This window comes from Aquarana catesbeiana, linkage group LG02 (genome assembly GCF_042186555.1).
Source record: "Aquarana catesbeiana isolate 2022-GZ linkage group LG02, ASM4218655v1, whole genome shotgun sequence".
NCBI lineage: Eukaryota > Metazoa > Chordata > Amphibia > Anura > Ranidae > Aquarana > Aquarana catesbeiana.
In genome coordinates, this window is record NC_133325.1 from 24,679,229 (window position 1) to 24,702,332 (window position 23,104).

Below are 23,104 nucleotides of genomic sequence, written 5' to 3' on the forward strand. Positions count from 1 at the left end.
CTCCCAGCACACACATTGGTCTCTCCCTGTATCCCCCTCCCAGCACACACATTGGTCTCTCCCTGTATCCCCCTCCCAGCATACACATTGGTCTCTCCCTGTATCCCTCTCCCAGCACACACATTGGTCTCTCCCTGTATCCCTCTCTCAGAGCACACACATTGGTCTCTCCCTGTATCCCCCTCCCAGCATGCACATTGGTCTCTCCCTGTATCCCTCTCCCAGCACACACATTGGTCTCTCCCTGTATCCCTCTCTCAGAGCACACACATTGGTCTCTCCCTGTATCCCTCTCCCAGCATACACATTGGTCTCTCCCTGTATCCCTCTCCCAGCACACACATTGGTCTCTCCCTGTATCCCTCTCCCAGCACACACATTGGTCTCTCCCTGTATCCCTCTCCCAGCACACACATTGGTCTCTCCCTGTATCCCTCTCCCAGCACACACATTGGTCTCTCCCTGTATCCCTCTCCCAGCACACACATTGGTCTCTCCCTGTATCCCTCTCCCAGCACACACATTGGTCTCTCCCTGTATCCCTCTCCCAGCACACACATTGGTCTCTCCCTGTATCCCTCTCCCAGCACACACATTGGTCTCTCCTGTCTATCCCTCTCCCAGCACACACATTGATCTCTCCCTGTATCCCTCTCCCAGCACACACATTGGTCTCTCCCTGTATCCCTCTCCCAGCACACACATTGGTCTCTCCCTGTATCCCTCTCCCAGCACACACATTGGTCTCTCCCTGTATCCCTCTCCCAGTACACACATTGGTCTCTCCCTGTATCCCCCTCCCAGCACACACATTGGTCTCTCCCTGTATCCCCCTCCCAGCACACACATTGGTCTCTCCCTGTATCCCTCTCCCAGCACACACATTGGTCTCTCCCTGTATCCCTCTCCCAGCACACACATTGGTCTCTCCCTGTATCCCTCTCCCAGCACACACATTGGTCTCTCCCTGTATCCCTCTCCAAGTACACACATTGGTCTCTCCCTGTATCCCTCTCCCAGCACACACATTGGTCTCTCCCTGTATCCCTCTCCAAGTACACACATTGGTCTCTCCCTGTATCCCTCTCCCAGCACACACATTGGTCTCTCCCTGTATCCCTCTCCCAGCACACACATTGGTCTCTCCCTGTATCCCTCTCCCAGCACACACATTGGTCTCTCCCTGTATCCCTCTCCCAGCACACACATTGATCTCTCCCTGTATCCCTCTCCCAGCACACACATTGGTCTCTCCCTGTATCCCTCTCCCAGCACACACATTGATCTCTCCCTGTATCCCTCTCCCAGCACACACATTGGTCTCTCCCTGTATCCCTCTCCCAGTACACACATTGGCCTCTGCCTGTATCCCCCTCCCAGAACACACATTGGTCTCTCCCTGTATCCCCCTCCCAGCACACACATTGGTCTCTCCCTGTATCCCTCTCCCAGCACACACATTGGTCTCTCCCTGTATCCCTCTCCCAGCACACACATTGGTCTCTCCCTGTATCCCTCTCCTAGCACACACATTGGTCTCTCCCTGTATCCCCCTCCCAGCACACACATTGGTCTCTCCCTGTATCCCCCTCCCAGCACACACATTGGTCTCTCCCTGTATCCCTCTCCCAGCACACACATTGGTCTCTCCCTGTATCCCCCTCCCAGCACACACATTGGTCTCTCCCTGTATCCCCCTCCCAGCATACACATTGGTCTCTCCCTGTATCCCTCTCCCAGCACACACATTGGTCTCTCCCTGTATCCCTCTCTCAGAGCACACACATTGGTCTCTCCCTGTATCCCCCTCCCAGCATACACATTGGTCTCTCCCTGTATCCCTCTCCCAGCACACACATTGGTCTCTCCCTGTATCCCTCTCTCAGAGCACACACATTGGTCTCTCCCTGTATCCCTCTCCCAGCAGACACATTGGTCTCTCCCTGTATCCCTCTCCCAGCACACACATTGGTCTCTCCCTGTATCCCTCTCCCAGCACACACATTGGTCTCTCCCTGTATCCCTCTCCCAGCACACACATTGGTCTCTCCCTGTATCCCTCTCCCAGCACACACATTGGTCTCTCCCTGTATCCCTCTCCCAGCACACACACATTGGTCTCTCCCTGTATCCCTCTCCCAGCACACACATTGGTCTCTCCCTGTATCCCTCTCCCAGCACACACATTGGTCTCTCCCTGTATCCCTCTCCCAGCACACACATTGGTCTCTCCCTGTATCCCCCTCCCAGCACACACATTGGTCTCTCCCTGTATCCCCCTCCCAGCACACACATTGGTCTCTCCCTGTATCCCTCTCCCAGCATCCCTCTCCCAGCACACACATTGGTCTCTCCCTGTATCCCTCTCCCAGCACACACATTGGTCTCTCCCTGTATCCCTCTCCCAGCACACACATTGGTCTCTCCCTGTATCCCTCTCCCAGCACACACATTGGTCTCTCCCTGTATCCCTCTCCCAGCACACACATTGGTCTCTCCCTGTATCCCTCTCCCAGCACACACATTGGTCTCTCCCTGTATCCCTCTCCCAGCACACACATTGGTCTCTCCCTGTATCCCCCTCCCAGCATACACATTGGTCTCTCCCTGTATCCCCCTCCCAGCACACACATTGGTCTCTCCCTGTATCCCTCTCCCAGCACACACATTGGTCTCTCCCTGTATCCCTCTCCCAGCACACACATTGATCTCTCCCTGTATCCCTCTCCCAGCACACACATTGGTCTCTCCCTGTATCCCTCTCCCAGCACACACATTGGTCTCTCCCTGTATCCCTCTCCCAGCACACACATTGGTCTCTCCCTGTATCCCTCTCCCAGCACACACATTGGTCTCTCCCTGTATCCCTCTCCCAGCACACACATTGGTCTCTCCCTGTATCCCTCTCCCAGCACACACATTGGTCTCTCCTGTCTATCCCTCTCCCAGCACACACATTGGTCTCTCCCTGTATCCCTCTCCCAATACACACATTGGTCTCTCCCTGTATCCCCCTCCCAGCACACACATTGGTCTCTCCCTGTATCCCCCTCCCAGCACACACATTGGTCTCTCCCTGTATCCCTCTCCCAGCACACACATTGGTCTCTCCCTGTATCCCTCTCCCAGCACACACATTGGTCTCTCCCTGTATCCCTCTCCCAGCACACACATTGGTCTCTCCCTGTATCCCTCTCCCAGTACACACATTGGTCTCTCCCTGTATCCCTCTCCCAGCACACACATTGGTCTCTCCCTGTATCCCTCTCCAAGTACACACATTGGTCTCTCCCTGTATCCCTCTCCCAGCACACACATTGGTCTCTCCCTGTATCCCTCTCCCAGCACACACATTGGTCTCTCCCTGTATCCCTCTCCCAGCACACACATTGGTCTCTCCCTGTATCCCTCTCCCAGTACACACATTGGTCTCTCCCTGTATCCCTCTCCCAGCACACACATTGGTCTCTCCCTGTATCCCTCTCCAAGTACACACATTGGTCTCTCCCTGTATCCCTCTCCCAGCACACACATTGGTCTCTCCCTGTATCCCTCTCCCAGCACACACATTGGTCTCTCCCTGTATCCCCCTCCCAGCACACACATTGGTCTCTCCCTGTATCCCTCTCCCAGCACACACATTGGTCTCTCCCTGTATCCCTCTCCCAGCACACACATTGGTCTCTCCCTGTATCCCTCTCCCAGCACACACATTGATCTCTCCCTGTATCCCTCTCCCAGCACACACATTGGTCTCTCCCTGTATCCCTCTCCCAGCACACACATTGGTCTCTCCCTGTATCCCCCTCCCAGCACACACATTGGTCTCTCCTGTCTATCCCTCTCCCAGCACACACATTGGTCTCTCCCTGTATCCCTCTCCCAGTACACACATTGGCCTCTCCCTGTATCCCCCTCCCAGAACACACATTGGTCTCTCCCTGTATCCCCCTCCCAGCACACACATTGGTCTCTCCCTGTATCCCTCTCCCAGCACACACATTGGTCTCTCCCTGTATCCCTCTCCCAGCACACACATTGGTCTCTCCCTGTATCCCTCTCCTAGCACACACATTGGTCTCTCCCTGTATCCCCCTCCCAGCACACACATTGGTCTCTCCCTGTATCCCCCTCCCAGCACACACATTGGTCTCTCCCTGTATCCCTCTCCCAGCACACACATTGGTCTCTCCCTGTATCCCCCTCCCAGCACACACATTGGTCTCTCCCTGTATCCCCCTCCCAGCACACACATTGGTCTCTCCCTGTATCCCCCTCCCAGCATACACATTGGTCTCTCCCTGTATCCCTCTCCCAGCACACACATTGGTCTCTCCCTGTATCCCTCTCTCAGAGCACACACATTGGTCTCTCCCTGTATCCCCCTCCCAGCATGCACATTGGTCTCTCCCTGTATCCCTCTCCCAGCACACACATTGGTCTCTCCCTGTATCCCTCTCTCAGAGCACACACATTGGTCTCTCCCTGTATCCCTCTCCCAGCATACACATTGGTCTCTCCCTGTATCCCTCTCCCAGCACACACATTGGTCTCTCCCTGTATCCCTCTCCCAGCACACACACATTGGTCTCTCCCTGTATCCCTCTCCCAGCACACACATTGGTCTCTCCCTGTATCCCTCTCCCAGCACACACATTGGTCTCTCCCTGTATCCCTCTCCCAGCACACACATTGGTCTCTCCCTGTATCCCCCTCCCAGCACACACATTGGTCTCTCCCTGTATCCCTCTCCCAGCACACACATTGGTCTCTCCCTGTATCCCTCTCCCAGCACACACATTGGTCTCTCCCTGTATCCCTCTCCCAGCACACACATTGGTCTCTCCCTGTATCCCTCTCCCAGCACACACATTGGTCTCTCCCTGTATCCCTCTCCCAGCACACACATTGGTCTCTCCCTGTATCCCTCTCCCAGCACACACATTGGTCTCTCCCTGTATCCCTCTCCCAGCACACACATTGGTCTCTCCCTGTATCCCCCTCCCAGCATACACATTGGTCTCTCCCTGTATCCCCCTCCCAGCACACACATTGGTCTCTCCCTGTATCCCTCTCCCAGCACACACATTGGTCTCTCCCTGTATCCCTCTCCCAGCACACACATTGATCTCTCCCTGTATCCCTCTCCCAGCACACACATTGGTCTCTCCCTGTATCCCTCTCCCAGCACACACATTGGTCTCTCCCTGTATCCCTCTCCCAGCACACACATTGGTCTCTCCCTGTATCCCTCTCCCAGCACACACATTGGTCTCTCCCATGAATTGTGCTCTTGGATCACACATTGATCTCTCCTCTCCCCCCAAACGCACATTTTGTATCCAATTCCCAGCACAGATCAGTAATAATATCTACTTCTAGAACATTCATATATTTGCCTGGTGTTCCACTTGAACCCTGTGTTATGTATTTATGGGAACACTGCGCTTATCCTGGAATGACAACCACATCCCTCAACCCACTCTCTGGTCTGATGCCCCCCCCCCCCCCCCATTCTTCACCTCCTATATAAATACTTGTGTTCTGTATTCATTACACCAACGCTGCTGTAACTGAACACCACAGAGTTGGCACGCATTGCGGTACACACTGAGCCTGGTGATCCCTACTCCTCCCTACTCCTCCCTACTCCTCCCGCACAATACTGTCCTATTAATGGACGGGTGATGCTGGTGTGGCATGCATTGTTGTCCCATTTCTGTGATGTTGGCAGGCAGCAGGGTGGGGGGACCTCATAGTACCCCTCTCATCCTGATTCCTCCGCTCTGTCATTTTACCCACAAGCTGCCACATCAGCCTCCACCTTAAGGAACCGTTTTCAGTGTTGTGTAGATGGAGTAGGAAGAGCAGAGATATAGATCTTCCTGTCCTCAAGCCTGAAAACATTTCCCACTATACTCAGCAGATAGTGAGAGAGCCTGCGCAGGCTACTCAGCACTTAGAGACACTAGTGTGCAGTGAGATGATTGAGATCTCTCCCTAGTAACAGTAAATCTTCCATTTCCTCCATATAGATGGGGCTCTGTGATTGCCCTGTGGAGTTAATGCATCCTGGCATCGTCCTGTGTGCGGTTCCCGGACACTCCCTGAGCTGCCACTATGGAATGCGACTCCTCCCTGCCTGAGCCGCCGTCTGCTGGACCTGAGCCCAGATCTTCCCAGATCCTTCCTCTTCTCATAGTCCTGCCTGCCGCTCACCCGTCCTGTGCTCTGCTTCTACCTGTGCTGCCACCATCCTGTACTGTTATAGAATACGTGTCTCCTGCCTGCCCGGTCTGTGCCCTCTGTACAGAGTCCTGCCTGCCGCTCACCCGTCCTGTGCTCTGCTTCTACCTGTGCTGCCACCATCCTGTACTGTTATAGAATACGTGTCTCCTGCCTGCCCGGTCTGTGCCCTCTGTACAGAGTCCTGCCTGCCCAGTCTGTGCCCTCTGTACAGAGTCCTGCCTGCCCGGTCTGTGCCCTCTGTACAGAGTCCTGCCTGCCCGGTCTGTGCCCTCTGTACAGAGTCCTGCCTGCCTGGTCTGTGCCCTCTGTACAGAGTCCTGCCTGCATGACCAATACTGTCCCCCGTCCTGTGCTCTGCTTCTACCTGTGCTGCCACCATCCTGTACTGTTATAGAATACGTGTCTCCTGCCTGCCCAGTCTGTGCCCTCTGTACAGAGTCCTGCCTGCCCAGTCTGTGCCCTCCGTGCCTGCATGACCAATACTGTGCCCTGTCCTGTGCTCTGCTTCTACCTGTGCTGCCACCATCCTGTACTGCTATAGAATACATGTCTCCTGCCTGCCCGGTCTGTGCCCTCTGTACAGAGTCCTGCCTGCCCGGTCTGTGCCCTCTGTGCAGAGTCCTGCCTGCCCGGTCTGTGCCCTCTGTACAGAGTCCTGCCTGCATGACCAATACTGTCCCCCGTCCTGTGCTCTGCTTCTACCTGTGCTGCCACCATCCTGTACTGTTATAGAATACGTGTCTCCTGCCTGCCTAGTCTGTGCCCTCTGTACAGAGTCCTGCCTGCCCAGTCTGTGCCCTCCGTGCCTGCATGACCAATACTGTGCCCTGTCCTGTGCTCTGCTTCTACCTGTGCTGCCACCATCCTGTACTGCTATAGAATACATGTCTCCTGCCTGCCCGGTCTGTGCCCTCTGTGCAGAGTCCTGCCTGCCCGGTCTGTGCCCTCTGTACAGAGTCCTGCCTGCCCGGTCTGTGCCCTCTGTGCAGAGTCCTGCCTGCCCGGTCTGTGCCCTCTGTGCAGAGTCCTGCCTGCCCAGTCTGTGCCCTCTGTACAGAGTCCTGCCTGCATGACCAATACTGTCCCCCGTCCTGTGCTCTGCTTCTACCTGTGCTGCCACCATCCTGTACTGTTATAGAATACGTGTCTCCTGCCTGCCCAGTCTGTGCCCTTTGTACAGAGTGCTGCCTGCCCGGTCTGTGCCCTCCGTGCCTGCATGACCAATACTGTGCCCTGTCCTGTGCTCTGCTTCTTTCTGTGCTCCCACTATCCTGTACTGCTATAGAATATATGTCTCCTGCCTGCACAGTCTGTGCCCTCTGTGCCTGCATGACCAATACTGTCCCCTGTCCTGTGCTCTGCTTCTACCTGAACTGCCACCATCCTGTACTGTTACAGAGTGCATGTCCCCTGCCTGCCTGGTCTGTGCCCTCTGTGCAGAGTCCTGCCTGCCCGGTCTGTGCCCTCTGTGCCTGCATGACCAATACTGTCCCCTGTCCTGTCCTCTGCTTCTACCTGTGCTGCCACCATCCTGTACTGTTATAGAATACATGTCTCCTGCCTGCCCAGTCTGTGCCCTCTGTGCAGAGTCCTGCCTGCCGCTCACCCGTCCTGTGCTCTGCTTCTACCTGTGCTGCCACCATCCTGTACTGTTATAGAATACGTGTCTCCTGCCTACCCAGTCTGTGCCCTCTGTGCAGAGTCCTGCCTGCCCAGTCTATGCCCTCTGTGCGGCGTCCGGCCTGCCCAGTCTGTGCCCTCTGTGCGGAGTCCTGCCTGCCAGGTCTGTGCCCTCTGTGCGGAGTCCTGCCTGCCAGGTCTGTGCCCTCTGTGCGGAGTCCTGCCTGCCAGGCCTGTGCCCTCTGTGCGGAGTCCTGCCTGCCCGGTCTGTGCCCTCTGTGCGGAGTCCTGCCTGCCCGGTCTGTGCCCTCTGTGCGGAGTCCTGCCTGCCCGGTCTGTGCCCTCTGTGCGGAGTCCTGCCTGCCCGGTCTGTGCCCTCTGTGCGGAGTCCTGCCTGCCCGGTCTGTGCCCTCTGTGCGGAGTCCTGCCTGCCCGGTCTGTGCCCTCTGTGCGGAGTCCTGCCTGCCCGGTCTGTGCCCTCTGTGCGGAGTCCTGCCTGCCCGGTCTGTGCCCTCTGTGCGGAGTCCTGCCTGCCCGGTCTGTGCCCTCTGTGCGGAGTCCTGCCTGCCCGGTCTGTGCCCTCTGTGCGGAGTCCTGCCTGCCCGGTCTGTGCCCTCTGTGCGGAGTCCTGCCTGCCCGGTCTGTGCCCTCTGTGCGGAGTCCTGCCTGCCCGGTCTGTGCCCTCTGTGCGGAGTCCTGCCTGCCCGGTCTGTGCCCTCTGTGCGGAGTCCTGCCTGCCCGGTCTGTGCCCTCTGTGCGGAGTCCTGCCTGCCCGGTCTGTGCCCTCTGTGCGGAGTCCTGCCTGCCCGGTCTGTGCCCTCTGTGCGGAGTCCTGCCTGCCCGGTCTGTGCCCTCTGTGCGGAGTCCTGCCTGCCCGGTCTGTGCCCTCTGAGCGGAGTCCTGCCTGCCCGGTCTGTGCCCTCTGAGCGGAGTCCTGCCTGCCCGGTCTGTGCCCTCTGTGCGGAGTCCTGCCTGCCCGGTCTGTGCCCTCTGTGCGGAGTCCTGCCTGCCCGGTCTGTGCCCTCTGTGCGGAGTCCTGCCTGCCCGGTCTGTGCCCTCTGTGCGGAGTCCTGCCTGCCCGGTCTGTGCCCTCTGTGCGGAGTCCTGCCTGCCCGGTCTGTGCCCTGGGCCACCCACCCTGTGCTCTGCCCACACCTGTACTGGTATAAGGTTTGTCTTTCTTCCTCCACACTCTTTTCCTGACCAGTCCTGTCCCTTGGGCACCCATCCTCTTCCCAGTCTGTGATCCCTCTCTGTACAGTCCCTGCACTGGTATCCATCCTGTACACTGCCCTGCTCTGCCACCATCTTGTTCTATTATAAGGTATATCTCTCTCCCTCCTCACCAAGTCTGCACAGTCCTTTCCTGACCAGTCCTGGTCCTTGGGCTCCCATTCTGTCATCATTCTTTGTACAGTCCCTGGTATCCATCCTGTACACTGCCTTATCCTGCTCCGCCACCATATTGTACTGTTAGAGTATAAAAAAACTACAGCCACCTTTTTTTTTTTTTTTTATAAGGTTTCTCTTTCCATATGGGGGGGGGGGGGGGGGGGGGGTACCCCTGAGGAGTGATGGGGTGGGTGAAACATCCTGCAAACCATTGCTATATGATAGGAGGCTGTGTATAACATAGCAGAGGACTGCTCCCCCTCTAGGGGAGTGGTGGTATCTTCCTGGAGACATTCTTATAGCCATTTGTGCACATGCCCCAGCGTTGGTACTCCCATAGAATGAGCATAGGCCTACATTTGTCACCACGTGTGTCTTCCATGTGTATTTCCCAGTGAAGGTGACCTCGGTGTCTGTATTTATGAAGATTTAAGAAACTTCTATTAAATGAGGTCCTTCAAAGTAACAAATCCAACTTGGCCTCCCATGATTTAAAGCATAACTCTGCATTTATTGTTCAGGTTGAGCGTTTAAATGATCCTCTGAAATAAAGTGATGGGATAAGTTAACCAGTCGGGTTATAATGAGGCCAAAAAAAATCCATAAAGCTTCAACTATACAAGCCCCCGCAGCGTTCTACTATGACACGGAGATTACTCCTACATGATCCTGACTTATGCTGCCCTCTGGTGTTTACTCCTGGGTCTGACACCTATGATCCTGACTTATGCTGCCCTCTGGTGTTCACTCCTGGGTCTGACACCTATGATCCTGACTTATGCTGCCCTCTGGTGTTCACTCCTGGGTCTGACACCTATGATCCTGACTTATGCTGCCCTCTGGTGTTCACTCCTGGGTCTGACACCTATGATCCTGTCTTATGCTGCCCCCTGGTGTTCACTCCTGGGTCTGACACCTATGATCCTGACTTATGCTGCCCTCTGGTGTTCACTCCTGGGTCTGACACCTATGATCCTGACTTATGCTGCCTTCTGGTGTTCACTCCTGGGTCTGACACCTATGATCCTGACTTATGCTGCCCTCTGGTGTTCACTCCTGGGTCTGACACCTATGATCCTGTCTTATGCTGCCCCCTGGTGTTCATTCCCAGATCTGACGCCTGCTGTTTACCTGGCTACATGTTGGAACAGTGGAACAAATAACTGATATTACTTTCCTGTTGGCAGATCCTGGCAACAGGGCTGAGCGCTCTCTACTCATCTCTTCCACGTAAGATTGAGGTGCGCGGCGATGACTGGCACTTCCTGCGGAGAGAAGACTGGATTGGGGTGTCCTCTTTGGTCCTTTTCATGAATTCTCTGGAGTTCTGTAATGCCGTCACTCAGGTTAGTAGCTGCAGCGGTTATCAATGGAGGGAGTCTGAGCCAGAGGTTAGCAGTGGGCGGAGCCTGGGGCTGGAGGTCAACAGTGGTGCAAGGGCTGGAGGTCAGCAGTGGGTGGATCATGGGGCTGGTGGTCAACAGTGGTGCAAGGGCTGGTCAGCAATCGATGGAACCTGAGCTGGAGGTTAGCAATGAGTGAAGCCTTGGCTGGAGGTCAGTATTAAGTAAAGCCTAGACTGGAGGTGAGCAGTGAGCAAAGCCTGGGCTGGAGGTATTCAGTGGTTTGGGCCTGGGCTAGTGCGGTGCATTGGTTAAAACCTGGGCTGGAGGTCAGAAGTGGGTGGATCCTGTGGCTGGAGGTCAACAGTGGTGCAAGGGCTGGAGGTCAGCAGTGGGCGGAGCCCTGGATGGAGGTGACAAAGGCTCCCTCCAGGCTAACACTGCTATACGTGCTTCAACTTGAAGACTCTCAAAACTATAGAGTTGAGGCCACAGTTAGCAGAGGAGCCTTGCTGCTTTCACATATTTTTGCAAAAGTTGTGCAAAGAAACCCTCTGTCTTTTAACATGTTAGACAGGGAAAATGTGTTTGTTTTTGCAGGCTAGCTGGTGTGCTAGTAAATTTTTTGTTTAGAGGTGAGCAGTGGGCGGAGTCTGGGCTGGAGGTGAGCAGTGGGCGGAGCCTGGGCTGGAGGTGAGCAGTGGGCGGAGCCTGGGCTGGGGGTGAGCAGTGGGCGAAGCCTGGGCTGGGGGTGAGCAGTGGGCGGAGCCTGGGCTGGGGGTGAGCAGTGGGCGGAGCCTGGGCTGGGGGTGAGCAGTGGGCGGAGCCTGGGCTGGGGGTGAGCAGTGGGCGGAGCCTGGGCTGGGGGTGAGCAGTGGGCGGAGCCTGGGCTGGGGGTGAGCAGTGGGCGGAGCCTGGGCTGGGGGTGAGCAGTGGGCGGAGCCTGGGCTGGGGGTGAGCAGTGGGCGGAGCCTGGGCTGGGGGTGAGCAGTGGGCGGAGCCTGGGCTGGGGGTGAGCAGTGGGCGGAGCCTGGGCTGGGGGTGAGCGGCAGTGGGCGGAGCCTGGGCTGGAGGTGAGAGCAGTAGGTGGAGCCTGGGCTGGAGGCGAGAGCGGTAGGTGGAGCCTGGGCTGGAGGCAAGCGCGGTGGGCGGAGCCTGGGCTGGAGGCGAGCGCGGTGGGCGGAGCCTGGGCTGGAGGCGAGCGCAGTGGGCGGAGCCTGGGCTGGAGACCCTTATGATGAATTGCCTTTCTGTCAGCACAGGTGGCTCATCCGTTCGTTCAGAACCAGCTTGTGGAATACATACATAATGGGTTCCTGGTTCCGGTCATGGGCCCAGCGTTGCACAAGGTAAGAGACCCCCAGGTACACACTGTAAGGGGCAGAGTATGCAAGAACAGCTCCTATTGGAGGTCACTGAAACAATGACAATATCTTTCTTCTGGACCCATAATGCATTACTCTGCTACACTCAGTAAATCCGCCTGTTACTAGAGATTGGAAGGCCTGCTACATGACAAAGTTAGAGACTTCTGCTGAGATACAAGAGACTTTTAGAAACTACTGATATATTGAAGATGAAACTCCAGCCAGCTTCATCTAGCATTTCCTTCCCGGACCTGATTGTCTTCTGTGGTCCAAGTTCTAGTGATGATGTCACTGGGTGTAACGTTCGGTGTGTAATGAGCACAGAACCTTTTTATTTAAAAAATGTCATCCACATATTGATGGGGGGGGGGGGACCAGGGAAAGCAAAATATAAGCAGATTAAACTTCACGTTTTACCCTCAGTCAGGAAGATGTTATGTGATCTGTCTGGTACCTGTTCTCTCTGTACCTGTATTTACCGTCTCCCCTCCTCCATCCTAGACCTCTATCGAGGAGATGATTGCCAGTACTGCATACCTGGAGCTATTCCTGCGCAGCATCAGCGAGACCGCACTGCTGAAAACGTTCCTGCGATTTATCCTTCTCCATCGGCACGACAACACCACCATCCTGAACACGCTCATCAGCCGCATTGCCAGCAATTCCCGGGTAAGACCCGAATCCCTCATCATACTTGAACTCCAGGGGTCCATTTCAGGCTTTTACCTGTGTTTCCAATATGTTCCCGGGTCTGCAAACCTAATGTGTCCATTATAATGCGTTTCCCCTCTATCTGTGCTGAGTTCCCGGGTCTGTACACCTGCTGTGCCCATTATGAGGGGTTCCCACCATCCCTGTACAGAGTTTCTGGGTCTGCACACCTAATGTGTCCATTATAATGGGTTTCCCCTATATCTGTGCGGAGTTCCCAGGTCTGTACACCCGCTGTGCCCATTATGAGAGGTTCCCACCATCCCTGTGCTGAGTTCCCGGGTCTGTACACCCACTGTGCCCATTATGAGAGGTTCCCACCATCCCTGTGCTGAGTTCCCGGGTCTGTACACCCGCTGTGCCCATTATGAGAGGTTCCCACCATCCCTGTGCTGAGTTCCCGGGTCTGTACACCTGCTGTGCCCATTATGAGAGGTTCTCACCATCCCTGTGCTGAGTTCCCGGGTCTGTACACCTGATGTGCCCATTATGAGGGGTTCCCACCATCCCTGTACAGAGTTTCTGGGTCTGCACACCTAATGTGTCCATTATAATGGGTTTCCCCTATATCTGTGCGGAGTTCCCAGGTCTGTACACCCGCTGTGCCCATTATGAGAGGTTCCCACCATCCTTGTGCTGAGTTCCCGGGTCTGTACACCTGCTGTGCCCATTATGAGAGGTTCCCACCATCCCTGTGCTGAGTTCTCAGGTCTGTACACCTGCTGTGCCCATTATGAGGGGTTTCTGGGTCTGTAAACCTGCTGTGCCCATTATGAGGGGTTCCCACCATCATTGTGCTGAGTTCCCGGGTCTGTATACCTGTTGTACTCAGACAATAAGACAATGGGTGGCGCAGTGCACCAGACTGAAATATCAGTTTTAGGTGTGGTGACCCTATGAATATTAGATCAGCTCAGCATTTCTATAGGACTTGTTTCCAGGTGTAAGGCTGTGTGTAATTACGTGAACTACCTTGTACTACTGCTCATTAAACCCCCATGAAATGATAATCTTATTCTCACTACTACCCTTTCCTATTTTGTCTACTCTTTTCCTTCAACATAAGATGACTATCCCATCCCTTCTACTCTTCTTCAATATGAGATGACTATCCTATTCCTTCTACCCTTCCCCTTCAACATAAGATGACTATCCCATACCTTCTACTCTTCTTCAACATGAGATGACTATCCCATCCCTTCTACTCTTCTTCTTCAACATAAGATGACTATCCCATACCTTCTACTCTTCTTCAACATAAGATGACTATCCCATCCCTTCTACTCTTCTTCTTCAACATAAGATGACTATCCCATCCCTTATACTCTTCTTCTTCAACATGAGATGACTATCCCATCCCTTCTACTCTTCTTCTTCAACATAAGATGACTATCCCATACCTTCTACTCTTCTTCAACATAAGATGACTATCCCATCCCTTCTACTCTTCTTCTTCAACATAAGATGACTATCCCATTCCTTCTACTCTTCTTCTTCAACATAAGATGACTATCCTATTCCTTCTACCCTTCCCCTTCAACATAAGATGACTATCCCATACCTTCTACTCTTCTTCAACATGAGATGACTATCCCATCTCTTCTACTCTTCTTCTTCAACATAAGATGACTATCCCATCCCTTATACTCTTCTTCTTCAACATAAGATGACACTCCTATTCCTTCTACTCTTCCCCTTCAACTTAAGTTGACACTCCTATTCCTTCTACTGTTCTTCAAAATGAGTTGACTATCCTATTCCTTCTACTCTTCTTCTTCAACATGAGATGACTATCCTATTCCTTCTACTCTCCTTCAACATAAGATGACTATCCTATTCCTTCTACTCTTCTTCAACATAAAATGACTATCCTATTCCTTCTACCCTTCTTCAACATAAGATGACTCTCCCATTCCTTCTACTCTTCTTCTTCAACATGAGATGACTATCCCATTCCTTCTACTCTTCTTCTTCAACATAAGATGACTATCCCATCCCCTCTACTCTTCTTCTTCAACATAAGATGACTATCCTATTCCTTCTACCCTTCCCCTTCAACTTAAGTTGACACTCCTATTCCTTCTACTGTTCTTCTTCAAAATGAGTTGACTATCCTATTCCTTCTACTCTTCTTCAACATAAGATGACTATCCTATTCCTTCTACTCTTCTTCAACATAAGATGACTATCCTATTCCTTCTACTCTTCTTCAGCATTAGATGACTTTCCTATTTCTTCTACTCTTCTTCAGCATAAGATGACTCTCCCATTCCTTCTACTCTTCTTCAGCATAAGATGACTTTCCTCTTCCTTTTCTCTTCCTCCTCCTCATAAGAGCATACACTCTAGGGCTAGGCTTACTATTTTTAACATCATCAAACAGTTGCTCTACAATGTGTTCTGGTTCTGTAGTCCTGTGTCCCCTCTAATATGTCCTCTTGTGTCTGTCCTGCAGCTGTGTATGGTGTCGCTGACCCTGTTCCAGACGCTGCTCAATCTGACCTGTGAGGACGTCTTACTGCAACTGGTGCTCAGGTGAGAGAATTCATTAGGGGGCAAACAGTTCTGTGTTCAATGGAGGCAGGGTGGACTATATTATGTACAATGTAGGATCTCCGCAGAAACAATACTGTGTCCTACAGAGTGCTCCAAGGAGGTGATACTTTGTACAATGGAGGAGTTACAGATGAATTACAGTAGGGGAAATATTTATTTGATCCCCTGCAGATTGTGTAAGTTGGCCCACTTACAAAGAAATGAAGGGTCTATAATTTTTATCATAGGTGTATTTTATATGATAGAGACAAAATATCAACCAAAAATCCAGAAAAAAACACGATACAAATGTTATAAATTGAGTTCAGTGAGTAAAATAAGTATTTGATCCCCAAGCAAGACACGACTTAGTAGTTGGTGGAGAAACCCTTGTTGGCAATCACAGAGGTAAGAGGTTTCTTGTAGTTGGTGACCACGTTTGCACACATCTCAGGAGGGATTTTGTCTTCTTTACAGATCTTCTCTAAATCCTTAAGGCTTCTTGGCTGTCTCTTGGCAACTCGAAGTTTCAGCTCCCTCCATACATTTTCTATAGGATTAAGGTCTGGAGACTGGCTAGGACCCTCCATGACATTAATGTGCTTCTTCTTGAGCCACTCCTTTGTTGACTTGGTGGTATGTTTTGGGTCATTGTCATGCTGGCAGACCCATCCACGACTTATCTTCAGTGTTCTGGCTGAGGGAAGAAGGTTCTCATCCAAGATCTTACAATACATGGCCCCGTCCATTGGCCCCTCAATGTGGCAAAGTCGGCCTGTACCTTTTAGCAGAGAAACAGCCCCTAAGCATCATGTTTCCACCTCCGTGTGTGACTGTAGGGATGGTGTTCTTAGGGTCATAGTGTAACAAAACGTCCCACACTCCGATTGAGTGCTTTCGTCATATACAGCTTCCTCCAGTCTGACTATAATTATCAGATATTCCAACCGCTGACAACCAAGAACTGGACCGCACTCTGTTTGGCTGCTAAACATGAACTGTTTATTTTAACACAGGCACACAGAGATATTCAAAGTTCTCATCAGTAGAGTGTCCAATCAGCAGGGGGAGCTGTTGGAGGAATTCCCCCCCCATCCCCTCTCACAGCTAATCCACATCACATATACATCCCATAATAGGTTGCTCCCAAAGCAGACACAAACAATAGAACAATGGAATACAGCCACACCCCAAACGATCCAGCAGAGAGCACACCATAGTACAAGACAAAACAATATACCCAAAAAGCACAGAATTGGAGTTTTAAGGTGCAGAAAAATCAATCAAAAGCAATATTTGCAAAAAAGATATAGAAAATTTTATTACATAGATATTATAAAACAATTTGTAAAATTCAGGCCATATCAACCCAATGGTCAAGGTACAAAAGTGTGATTGCCTCTACATGTCTCACCACAAACGTGGCTTCTTCTGGAGCTTTTGTAGAACCTTGTTATTTAATATTTACCACCTTTCAAAATGATCTTGGTTCCAAATGATCCCCCTAGACCCATCAAAAGGTTTTATGGGGATCCAGTTTAACACTGTGGCCATGAACCCTGTTACCAGTGAGGCTCTTAATCTGTTTAAACAGGTCAATCCCTTGTGATTGAAACACATTTTTCACTCTTCTCTGGTTAGAGGTGTTGTGCTGACACTGAGCCACGGAACAGCGGTAAACTGGAAAAAGGGAAGTGCTCAAATGGCATAATTACCTTGACATTTTTTTGGCATCAGAGGAAGTATACATACGGAAAAAAAATTGAATTTTTGATCGATCAATTCATTAAAAATCCTTGAAATATTAGGTGCTACTACAGGGCAATGCCCCCTCTTTCCTCTTTTTTGGCACAGACGTTCCCCATAAAACCTTTTGATGGGTCTAGGGAGATCTTTTGGAACCAAGATCATTTTGAAAGATGGTAAATATTAAATAACAAGGTTCTACAAAAGCTCCAGAAGAAGCCACGTTTGTGGTGAGAGATGGAGAGGCAATCACACTTTTGTACCTTGACCATTGGGTTGATATGGCCTGAATTTTACAAATTGTTTTATAATATCTATGTAATCAAATGTAATATATATTTTTTGCAAATATTGCTTTTGATTGATTTTTCTGCACCTTAAAACTCCAATTCTGTGCTCTTTGGGTATATTGTTTTGTCATATTTAAAGGAGGTGGTGCATTTATTAGTCTCCCAGCTCCAATACCAATTTGATAAATCATAGTATAAGACCATATACAATGGTGTGTGTGTGTATGTATGTATGTATAATAAATATATATATATAAAACATTCCAGTGTGTTTGTACAGTGAGTCCGATTAGTACAGATCAGACTGGGGTTCTCGGTCACCCTGTGCCCCTAATAGGGTAACTTACACATAGGAGGTGCATGGGGAGCTGAAATAAGGTTGTGCAGGGGGGCTGCGGGAGGACGACACTGTGTGCAATAAAGGGGCTCCAGGGAAATGATATTGTGAGCAATGGAGGGTCTCTGAGGGGGTGATGCAGTCCAGTGTGTACGATGCCTGAGCTCCGGAATGAGGAGGATAATATGTTTAGTAGAGGGACTCGCAGGCATAATACATAAGCTGGAACAGCCATACACTGTGTGGATTTTGGCTGCTGTTTGATGGAGTGGTAAGCCTTGTCGGCCCCCCACCACCACCTAATATTTTTTCAAACGAAAGAGCTGAGTGAAAATTTGCTGGTCAAACAGCAGCTGCATCCAATCGGATGTCAGAATACAAATGCCCTGCAAAGAAATGTGTCCATCTACGAAGGAACGGACTATCAGTGTATGGCCAGTCATAGTACAGTGAGGAGGATCACACAGTACTATGTAAACTTGGATGGACTTTGTGATTTGTGCAATGGAGGAGTTCTGAAAGGGCGATGCTGTGCACAATGGTGTGGCTTCCATGGATAGTCTTTGAGGGGGGGGGGGGGGGGTAGATACTGTGTGTGATGTAGGGTTTTCGGGATCTCGTTACTATGTACTGATCCCCTGAGTTCCAGCATTACCTGATTTTCCAGGGGTGTGTATGACCTTCACGCACCTTATAGTAGTATTCGATCAAAAAGGTAAATCATATACATGTTTGTGATCAGCCTTTGATAAGAAATCTGAATAGAATTATCCTCTGGTGGCAACTAGTTGTAACTGCACTGCATTTCTCTGCTGCTGTCGGTCGTCTGATATTCCTGGTATACGATCATTTGCAGAGATTTTGCTCTTTCTATAAAAATATATCATATAATGTCACATTTGTAGTGAGGAATACACAGGTCTATAGTAATACAATGTCCTCTACAATGTACAGGTATCTGATCCCATGCAATCATGTCATGCTGAGTCAGAGAAGAGCCGTGAAGGACTTGGATCTTTATTCCAAGACTGCCGATAAATTCCTCTCCCTCGTCCCGCTATGTTGCCGCAAAGAACGCCTGGTCTGCGCAGAGAAAGAGGAGGAGCATGCCACCTGGTCCAAAGGTGAGAGAGTGCAAGAGACCGGTGTTGTGCTGAATGTCGTATGATGAGATGGGTGAAGACCGCGCCTATAGCGGAGAGCTGTGCGTCATGTGATGAGGTGGGTGGAGAGTTGTCATGTGATGAGGTGGGTGGAGAGTTGTGGGTCGTGATGAGGTGGGTGGAGAGTTGTGGGTCGTGATGAGGTGGGTGGAGAGTTGTGGGTCGTGATGAGGTGGGTGGAGAGTTGTGGGTTGTGATGAGGTGGGTGGAGAGTTGTGGGTCGTGATGAGGGGGGTGGAGAGTTGTCATGTGATGAGGTGGGTGGAGAGTTGTCATGTGATGAGGTGGGTGGAGAGTTGTCATGTGATGAGGTGGGTGGAGAGTTGTCATGTGATGAGGTGGGTGGAGAGTTGTCATGTGATGAGGTGGGTGGAGAGTTGTGGGTCATGTGATGAGGTGGGTGGAGAGTTGTGGGTCGTGATGAGGTGGGTGGAGAGTTGTGGGTCATGTGATGAGGTGGGTGGAGAGTTGTGGGTCATGTGATGAGGTGGGTGGAGAGTTGTGGGTCATGTGATGAGGTGGGTGGAGAGTTGTGGGTCATGTGATGAGGTGGGTGGAGAGTTGTGGGTCGTGATGAGGTGGGTGGAGAGTTGTGGGTCATGTGATGAGGTGGGTGGAGAGTTGTGGGTCATGTGATGAGGTGGGTGGAGAGTTGTGGGTCATGCGATGAGGTGGGTGGAGAGTTGTGGGTCATGCGATGAGGTGGGTGGAGACTTGTGCGTCATGCGATGAGGTGGGTGGAGAGTTGTGCGTCATGCGATGAGGTGGGTGGAGAGTTGTGCGTCATGCGATGAGGTGGGTGGAGAGTTGTGCGTCATGCGATGAGGTGGGTGGAGAGTTGTGCGTCATGCGATGAGGTGGGTGGAGAGTTGTGCGTCATGCGATGAGGTGGGTGGAGAGTTGTGCGTCATGCGATGAGGTGGGTGGAGAGTTGTGGGCCATGCGATGAGGTGGGTGGAGAGTTGTGCCTCATGCGATGAGGTGGGTGGAGACTTGTGCGTCATGCGATGAGGTGGGTGGAGACTTGTGTGTCATGTGATGAGGTGGGCGGGTCCCTATAGTGAAGAACAGTATGTATTGGGGTTGCTTTGGGAAAGCAGTACATACCTGAAGTAAAAATTGTCACTGCGTCTCTCTTTGCAGCTCATGGGAGCCCGAGCATTGATACGTCGTCTGTCAACACTGTGCCAAAACCCTCCACCCCCTCACGGATGGGTTTCTTCATGCGCCAGACCCCCGAGAGCCCCTCCCAGAGGTCCTCCAGCTTCTCCTCCCCGGCGGAGTCCACCTTCGGAAGTCCTCGCCATGGCTCTTTATCTTGGGACGAAGTGGCCGAGTTGGATTCTAACTATTTAGAGTATCTCCAAGAAGCCCGGGCTGGTATAGACCGATGTACTCGGGCCTGTCGGGTCTGGTCAGCTCCCTATGATGGGGAGGAACCCAGCCCCCGCAGCCTCTCCCCGTCTACACCAGAAGAAGTCACGGTGTCACCAGACTACTTCTCCCCACCTGCCCCTTCCTCCAGAACCCAAGAGAGCAAAGAGCGGGAGGGGCGGAGGCACAACGTCACCCCGAGGACTAAGAAAAGAAGCTTGCAGGAGGAGGAAGGGCAGGGAGCGGGAGGTCAGGGAGGGATGGTAGATGGAGGAGTCACAGAAACATCTCATGATGGTAATGCAGGACCCGTTCTCATGAATGGCTCCATAGCAGAGGAACAGGGGTATGTGGGGGGTGCACAGCGGGTGGCCGCACATCCCGGGCGCACTGAAGACGTGGAAGTGAAGAAAGTGAAACGTGAACCGGTGGAGGAGAGCAGCCGCTCCAGGACAGAGGGAGAGGAACTGGTAATGGGTACGGAGAACGGACCAGAGGAGAGAGGTGGTGGCCCTCATAGAGATCCGCAGCACTGGGCCTCCTCTAAGTGGGAGACGGCAGAGTCTGTAGACAGCCTGATAGACGAACTCCTAGACCGCGCACCGGCCGAGGCCAACGGGGCTCATCTGAGCATTGAAAAGCTCGGGGAGGAGCTGAAGGAGATGGAGGACAGCATGAGGGGGGTGGCTGTGCAAGAAGAGCCGACGGAGAGACATATGAGGATCCCTTCTGAGGAGGAAGAGGATGGAGATATCATCAGCAGAGAGATCGAAAACACTAAGAGCAGATCGGATTCCCTGACCCTCCTCCTGAGCAGTCCTCTGAGAGCACAGACCAGCATTCAGCCTTATACCGGTGAGTCCTGACTGTGATTGCCCCCTGGTGGTCCCTCCTGGAATTTATAGTGGAAGTCCAGCCTTCCCTTCAGTCTTGCATGATTGTTGAGGCTTCTCTCCTGGACTAAAATGGCTTACTCTAATTTCACTGCACACTGTGAGCTCCTCCCAATGTGCATTAGAAGCTGCAGAAGTCAGATAGACATTCTGCATCATCTAGCCCTTTCCTCCCCAGCTTTCCTGTCCCAGAACCGCCCCTTTCTTTAGATGAATTTCAGTTCTTTAATTGTGGACACTCAGCATCAGGTGTGAACGTTACTTAGGCAAATACAGCCTGCCCAGGAACAACCGCTCCTCCAGACTGACATCCACACATCAAGGCCTTTTCATATTTGTTCCCTAGAGCCATGAAGACTAAGGGCTCGAGAGAAGTACTTGAGGCAAAGGTGCTGGGATGTTTTAACCTGTTTCTGCCCGTTCTATAGCCGAAAGACGGCTACAGCACGGCTCTCCAGTTCTGGGAAAGGCATCCATGGACATCCTCCCACGTGCAAACCCCTGTGGCGTCCATCGGGGTGCGCTCTGTGACTACTGTGTCCTTTGGACAATCACAGATCGTGGTAAAAGGTCAATCACAGCGGTCCTTTACCATGTGATCAGCTGTGTCCAGTCACAGCTGATGACATGTAAACAGACTTGCCGGCTATTGACATTCGTTTCCTCACACATTGTGTCTGTGTGAGGAAAGGTGAGCCAATAACTGGAAGCCTGACAGGGTACAGTGAGTGCATTGTTACACTGATCATCAGTGCAGCCTCATCAATGCCCATCAGTACAGCTTTATCAGAGCAGCCTCGTCATTGCCTATCAGTAAAGCTTCATCAGAGCAGCCTTGTCAGTGCCCATCAGTGCAGCCTCATCATTGCCCTTCAGAGCAGCCTCGTCATTGCCCTTCAGTGCAGCCTCATCATTGCCCTTCAGTACAGCCTCGTCATTGCCCTTCAGTACAGCCTCGTCATTGCCCTTCAGTACAGCCTCGTCATTGCCCTTCAGTACAGCCTCGTCATTGCCCTTCAGTACAGCCTCGTCATTGCCCTTCAGTACAGCCTCGTCATTGCCCTTCAGTACAGCCTCGTCATAGCCCTTCAGTACAGCCTTGTCAGCGCCCATCAGTGCAGCCTCGTCATTGCCCTTCAGTGCAGCCTCGTCATTGCCCTTCAGTGCAGCCTCGTCATTGCCCTTCAGTGCAGCCTCGTCATTGCCCTTCAGTGCAGCCTCGTCATTGCCCTTCAGTACAGCCTCGTCATTGCCCTTCAGTACAGCCTCGTCATTGCCCTTCAGTACAGCCTCGTCATTGCCCTTCAGTACAGCCTCGTCATTGCCCTTCAGTACAGCCTCGTCATTGCCCTTCAGTACAGCCTCGTCATTGCCCTTCAGTACAGCCTCGTCATAGCCCTTCAGTACAGCCTTGTCAGCGCCCATCAGTGCAGCCTCGTCATTGCCCTTCAGTGCAGCCTCGTCATTGCCCTTCAGTGCAGCCTCGTCATTGCCCTTCAGTGCAGCCTCGTCATTGCCCTTCAGTACAGCCTCGTCATTGCCCTTCAGTACAGCCTCGTCATTGCCCTTCAGTACAGCCTCGTCATTGCCCTTCAGTACAGCCTCGTCATTGCCCTTCAGTACAGCCTCGTCATTGCCCTTCAGTACAGCCTCGTCATTGCCCTTCAGTACAGCCTCGTCATTGCCCTTCAGTACAGCCTCGTCATTGCCCTTCAGTACAGCCTCGTCATTGCCCTTCAGTACAGCCTCGTCATAGCCCTTCAGTACAGCCTTGTCAGCGCCCATCAGTGCAGCCTCGTCATTGCCCTTCAGTGCAGCCTCGTCATTGCCCTTCAGTGCAGCCTCGTCATTGCCCTTCAGTGCAGCCTCGTCATTGCCCTTCAGTGCAGCCTCGTCATTGCCCTTCAGTACAGCCTCGTCATTGCCCTTCAGTACAGCCTCGTCATTGCCCTTCAGTACAGCCTCGTCATTGCCCTTCAGTACAGCCTCGTCATTGCCCTTCAGTACAGCCTCGTCATTGCCCTTCAGTACAGCCTCGTCATTGCCCTTCAGTACAGCCTCGTCATAGCCCTTCAGTACAGCCT

At 52.3% G+C, this 23,104-nt stretch overlaps 1 protein-coding gene across 2 annotated transcripts in view; it reads left to right on the forward strand.

The window, feature by feature from the left end:
- The window catches only part of FHIP1B (FHF complex subunit HOOK interacting protein 1B), an 85,889-nt gene that overhangs the window by 41,878 nt on the left and 20,907 nt on the right, over window positions 1–23,104 (forward strand). For both annotated transcript variants that reach the window (XM_073612671.1, XM_073612672.1), the window contains exons 5-10: window positions 10,449–10,607; window positions 11,867–11,953; window positions 12,473–12,640; window positions 15,138–15,217; window positions 18,545–18,714; window positions 19,897–20,982. In XM_073612671.1, coding sequence (XP_073468772.1) covers window positions 10,449–10,607; window positions 11,867–11,953; window positions 12,473–12,640; window positions 15,138–15,217; window positions 18,545–18,714; window positions 19,897–20,982 — 1,750 coding nt within the window. The remainder of the gene's footprint in view (window positions 1–10,448; window positions 10,608–11,866; window positions 11,954–12,472; window positions 12,641–15,137; window positions 15,218–18,544; window positions 18,715–19,896; window positions 20,983–23,104) is intronic.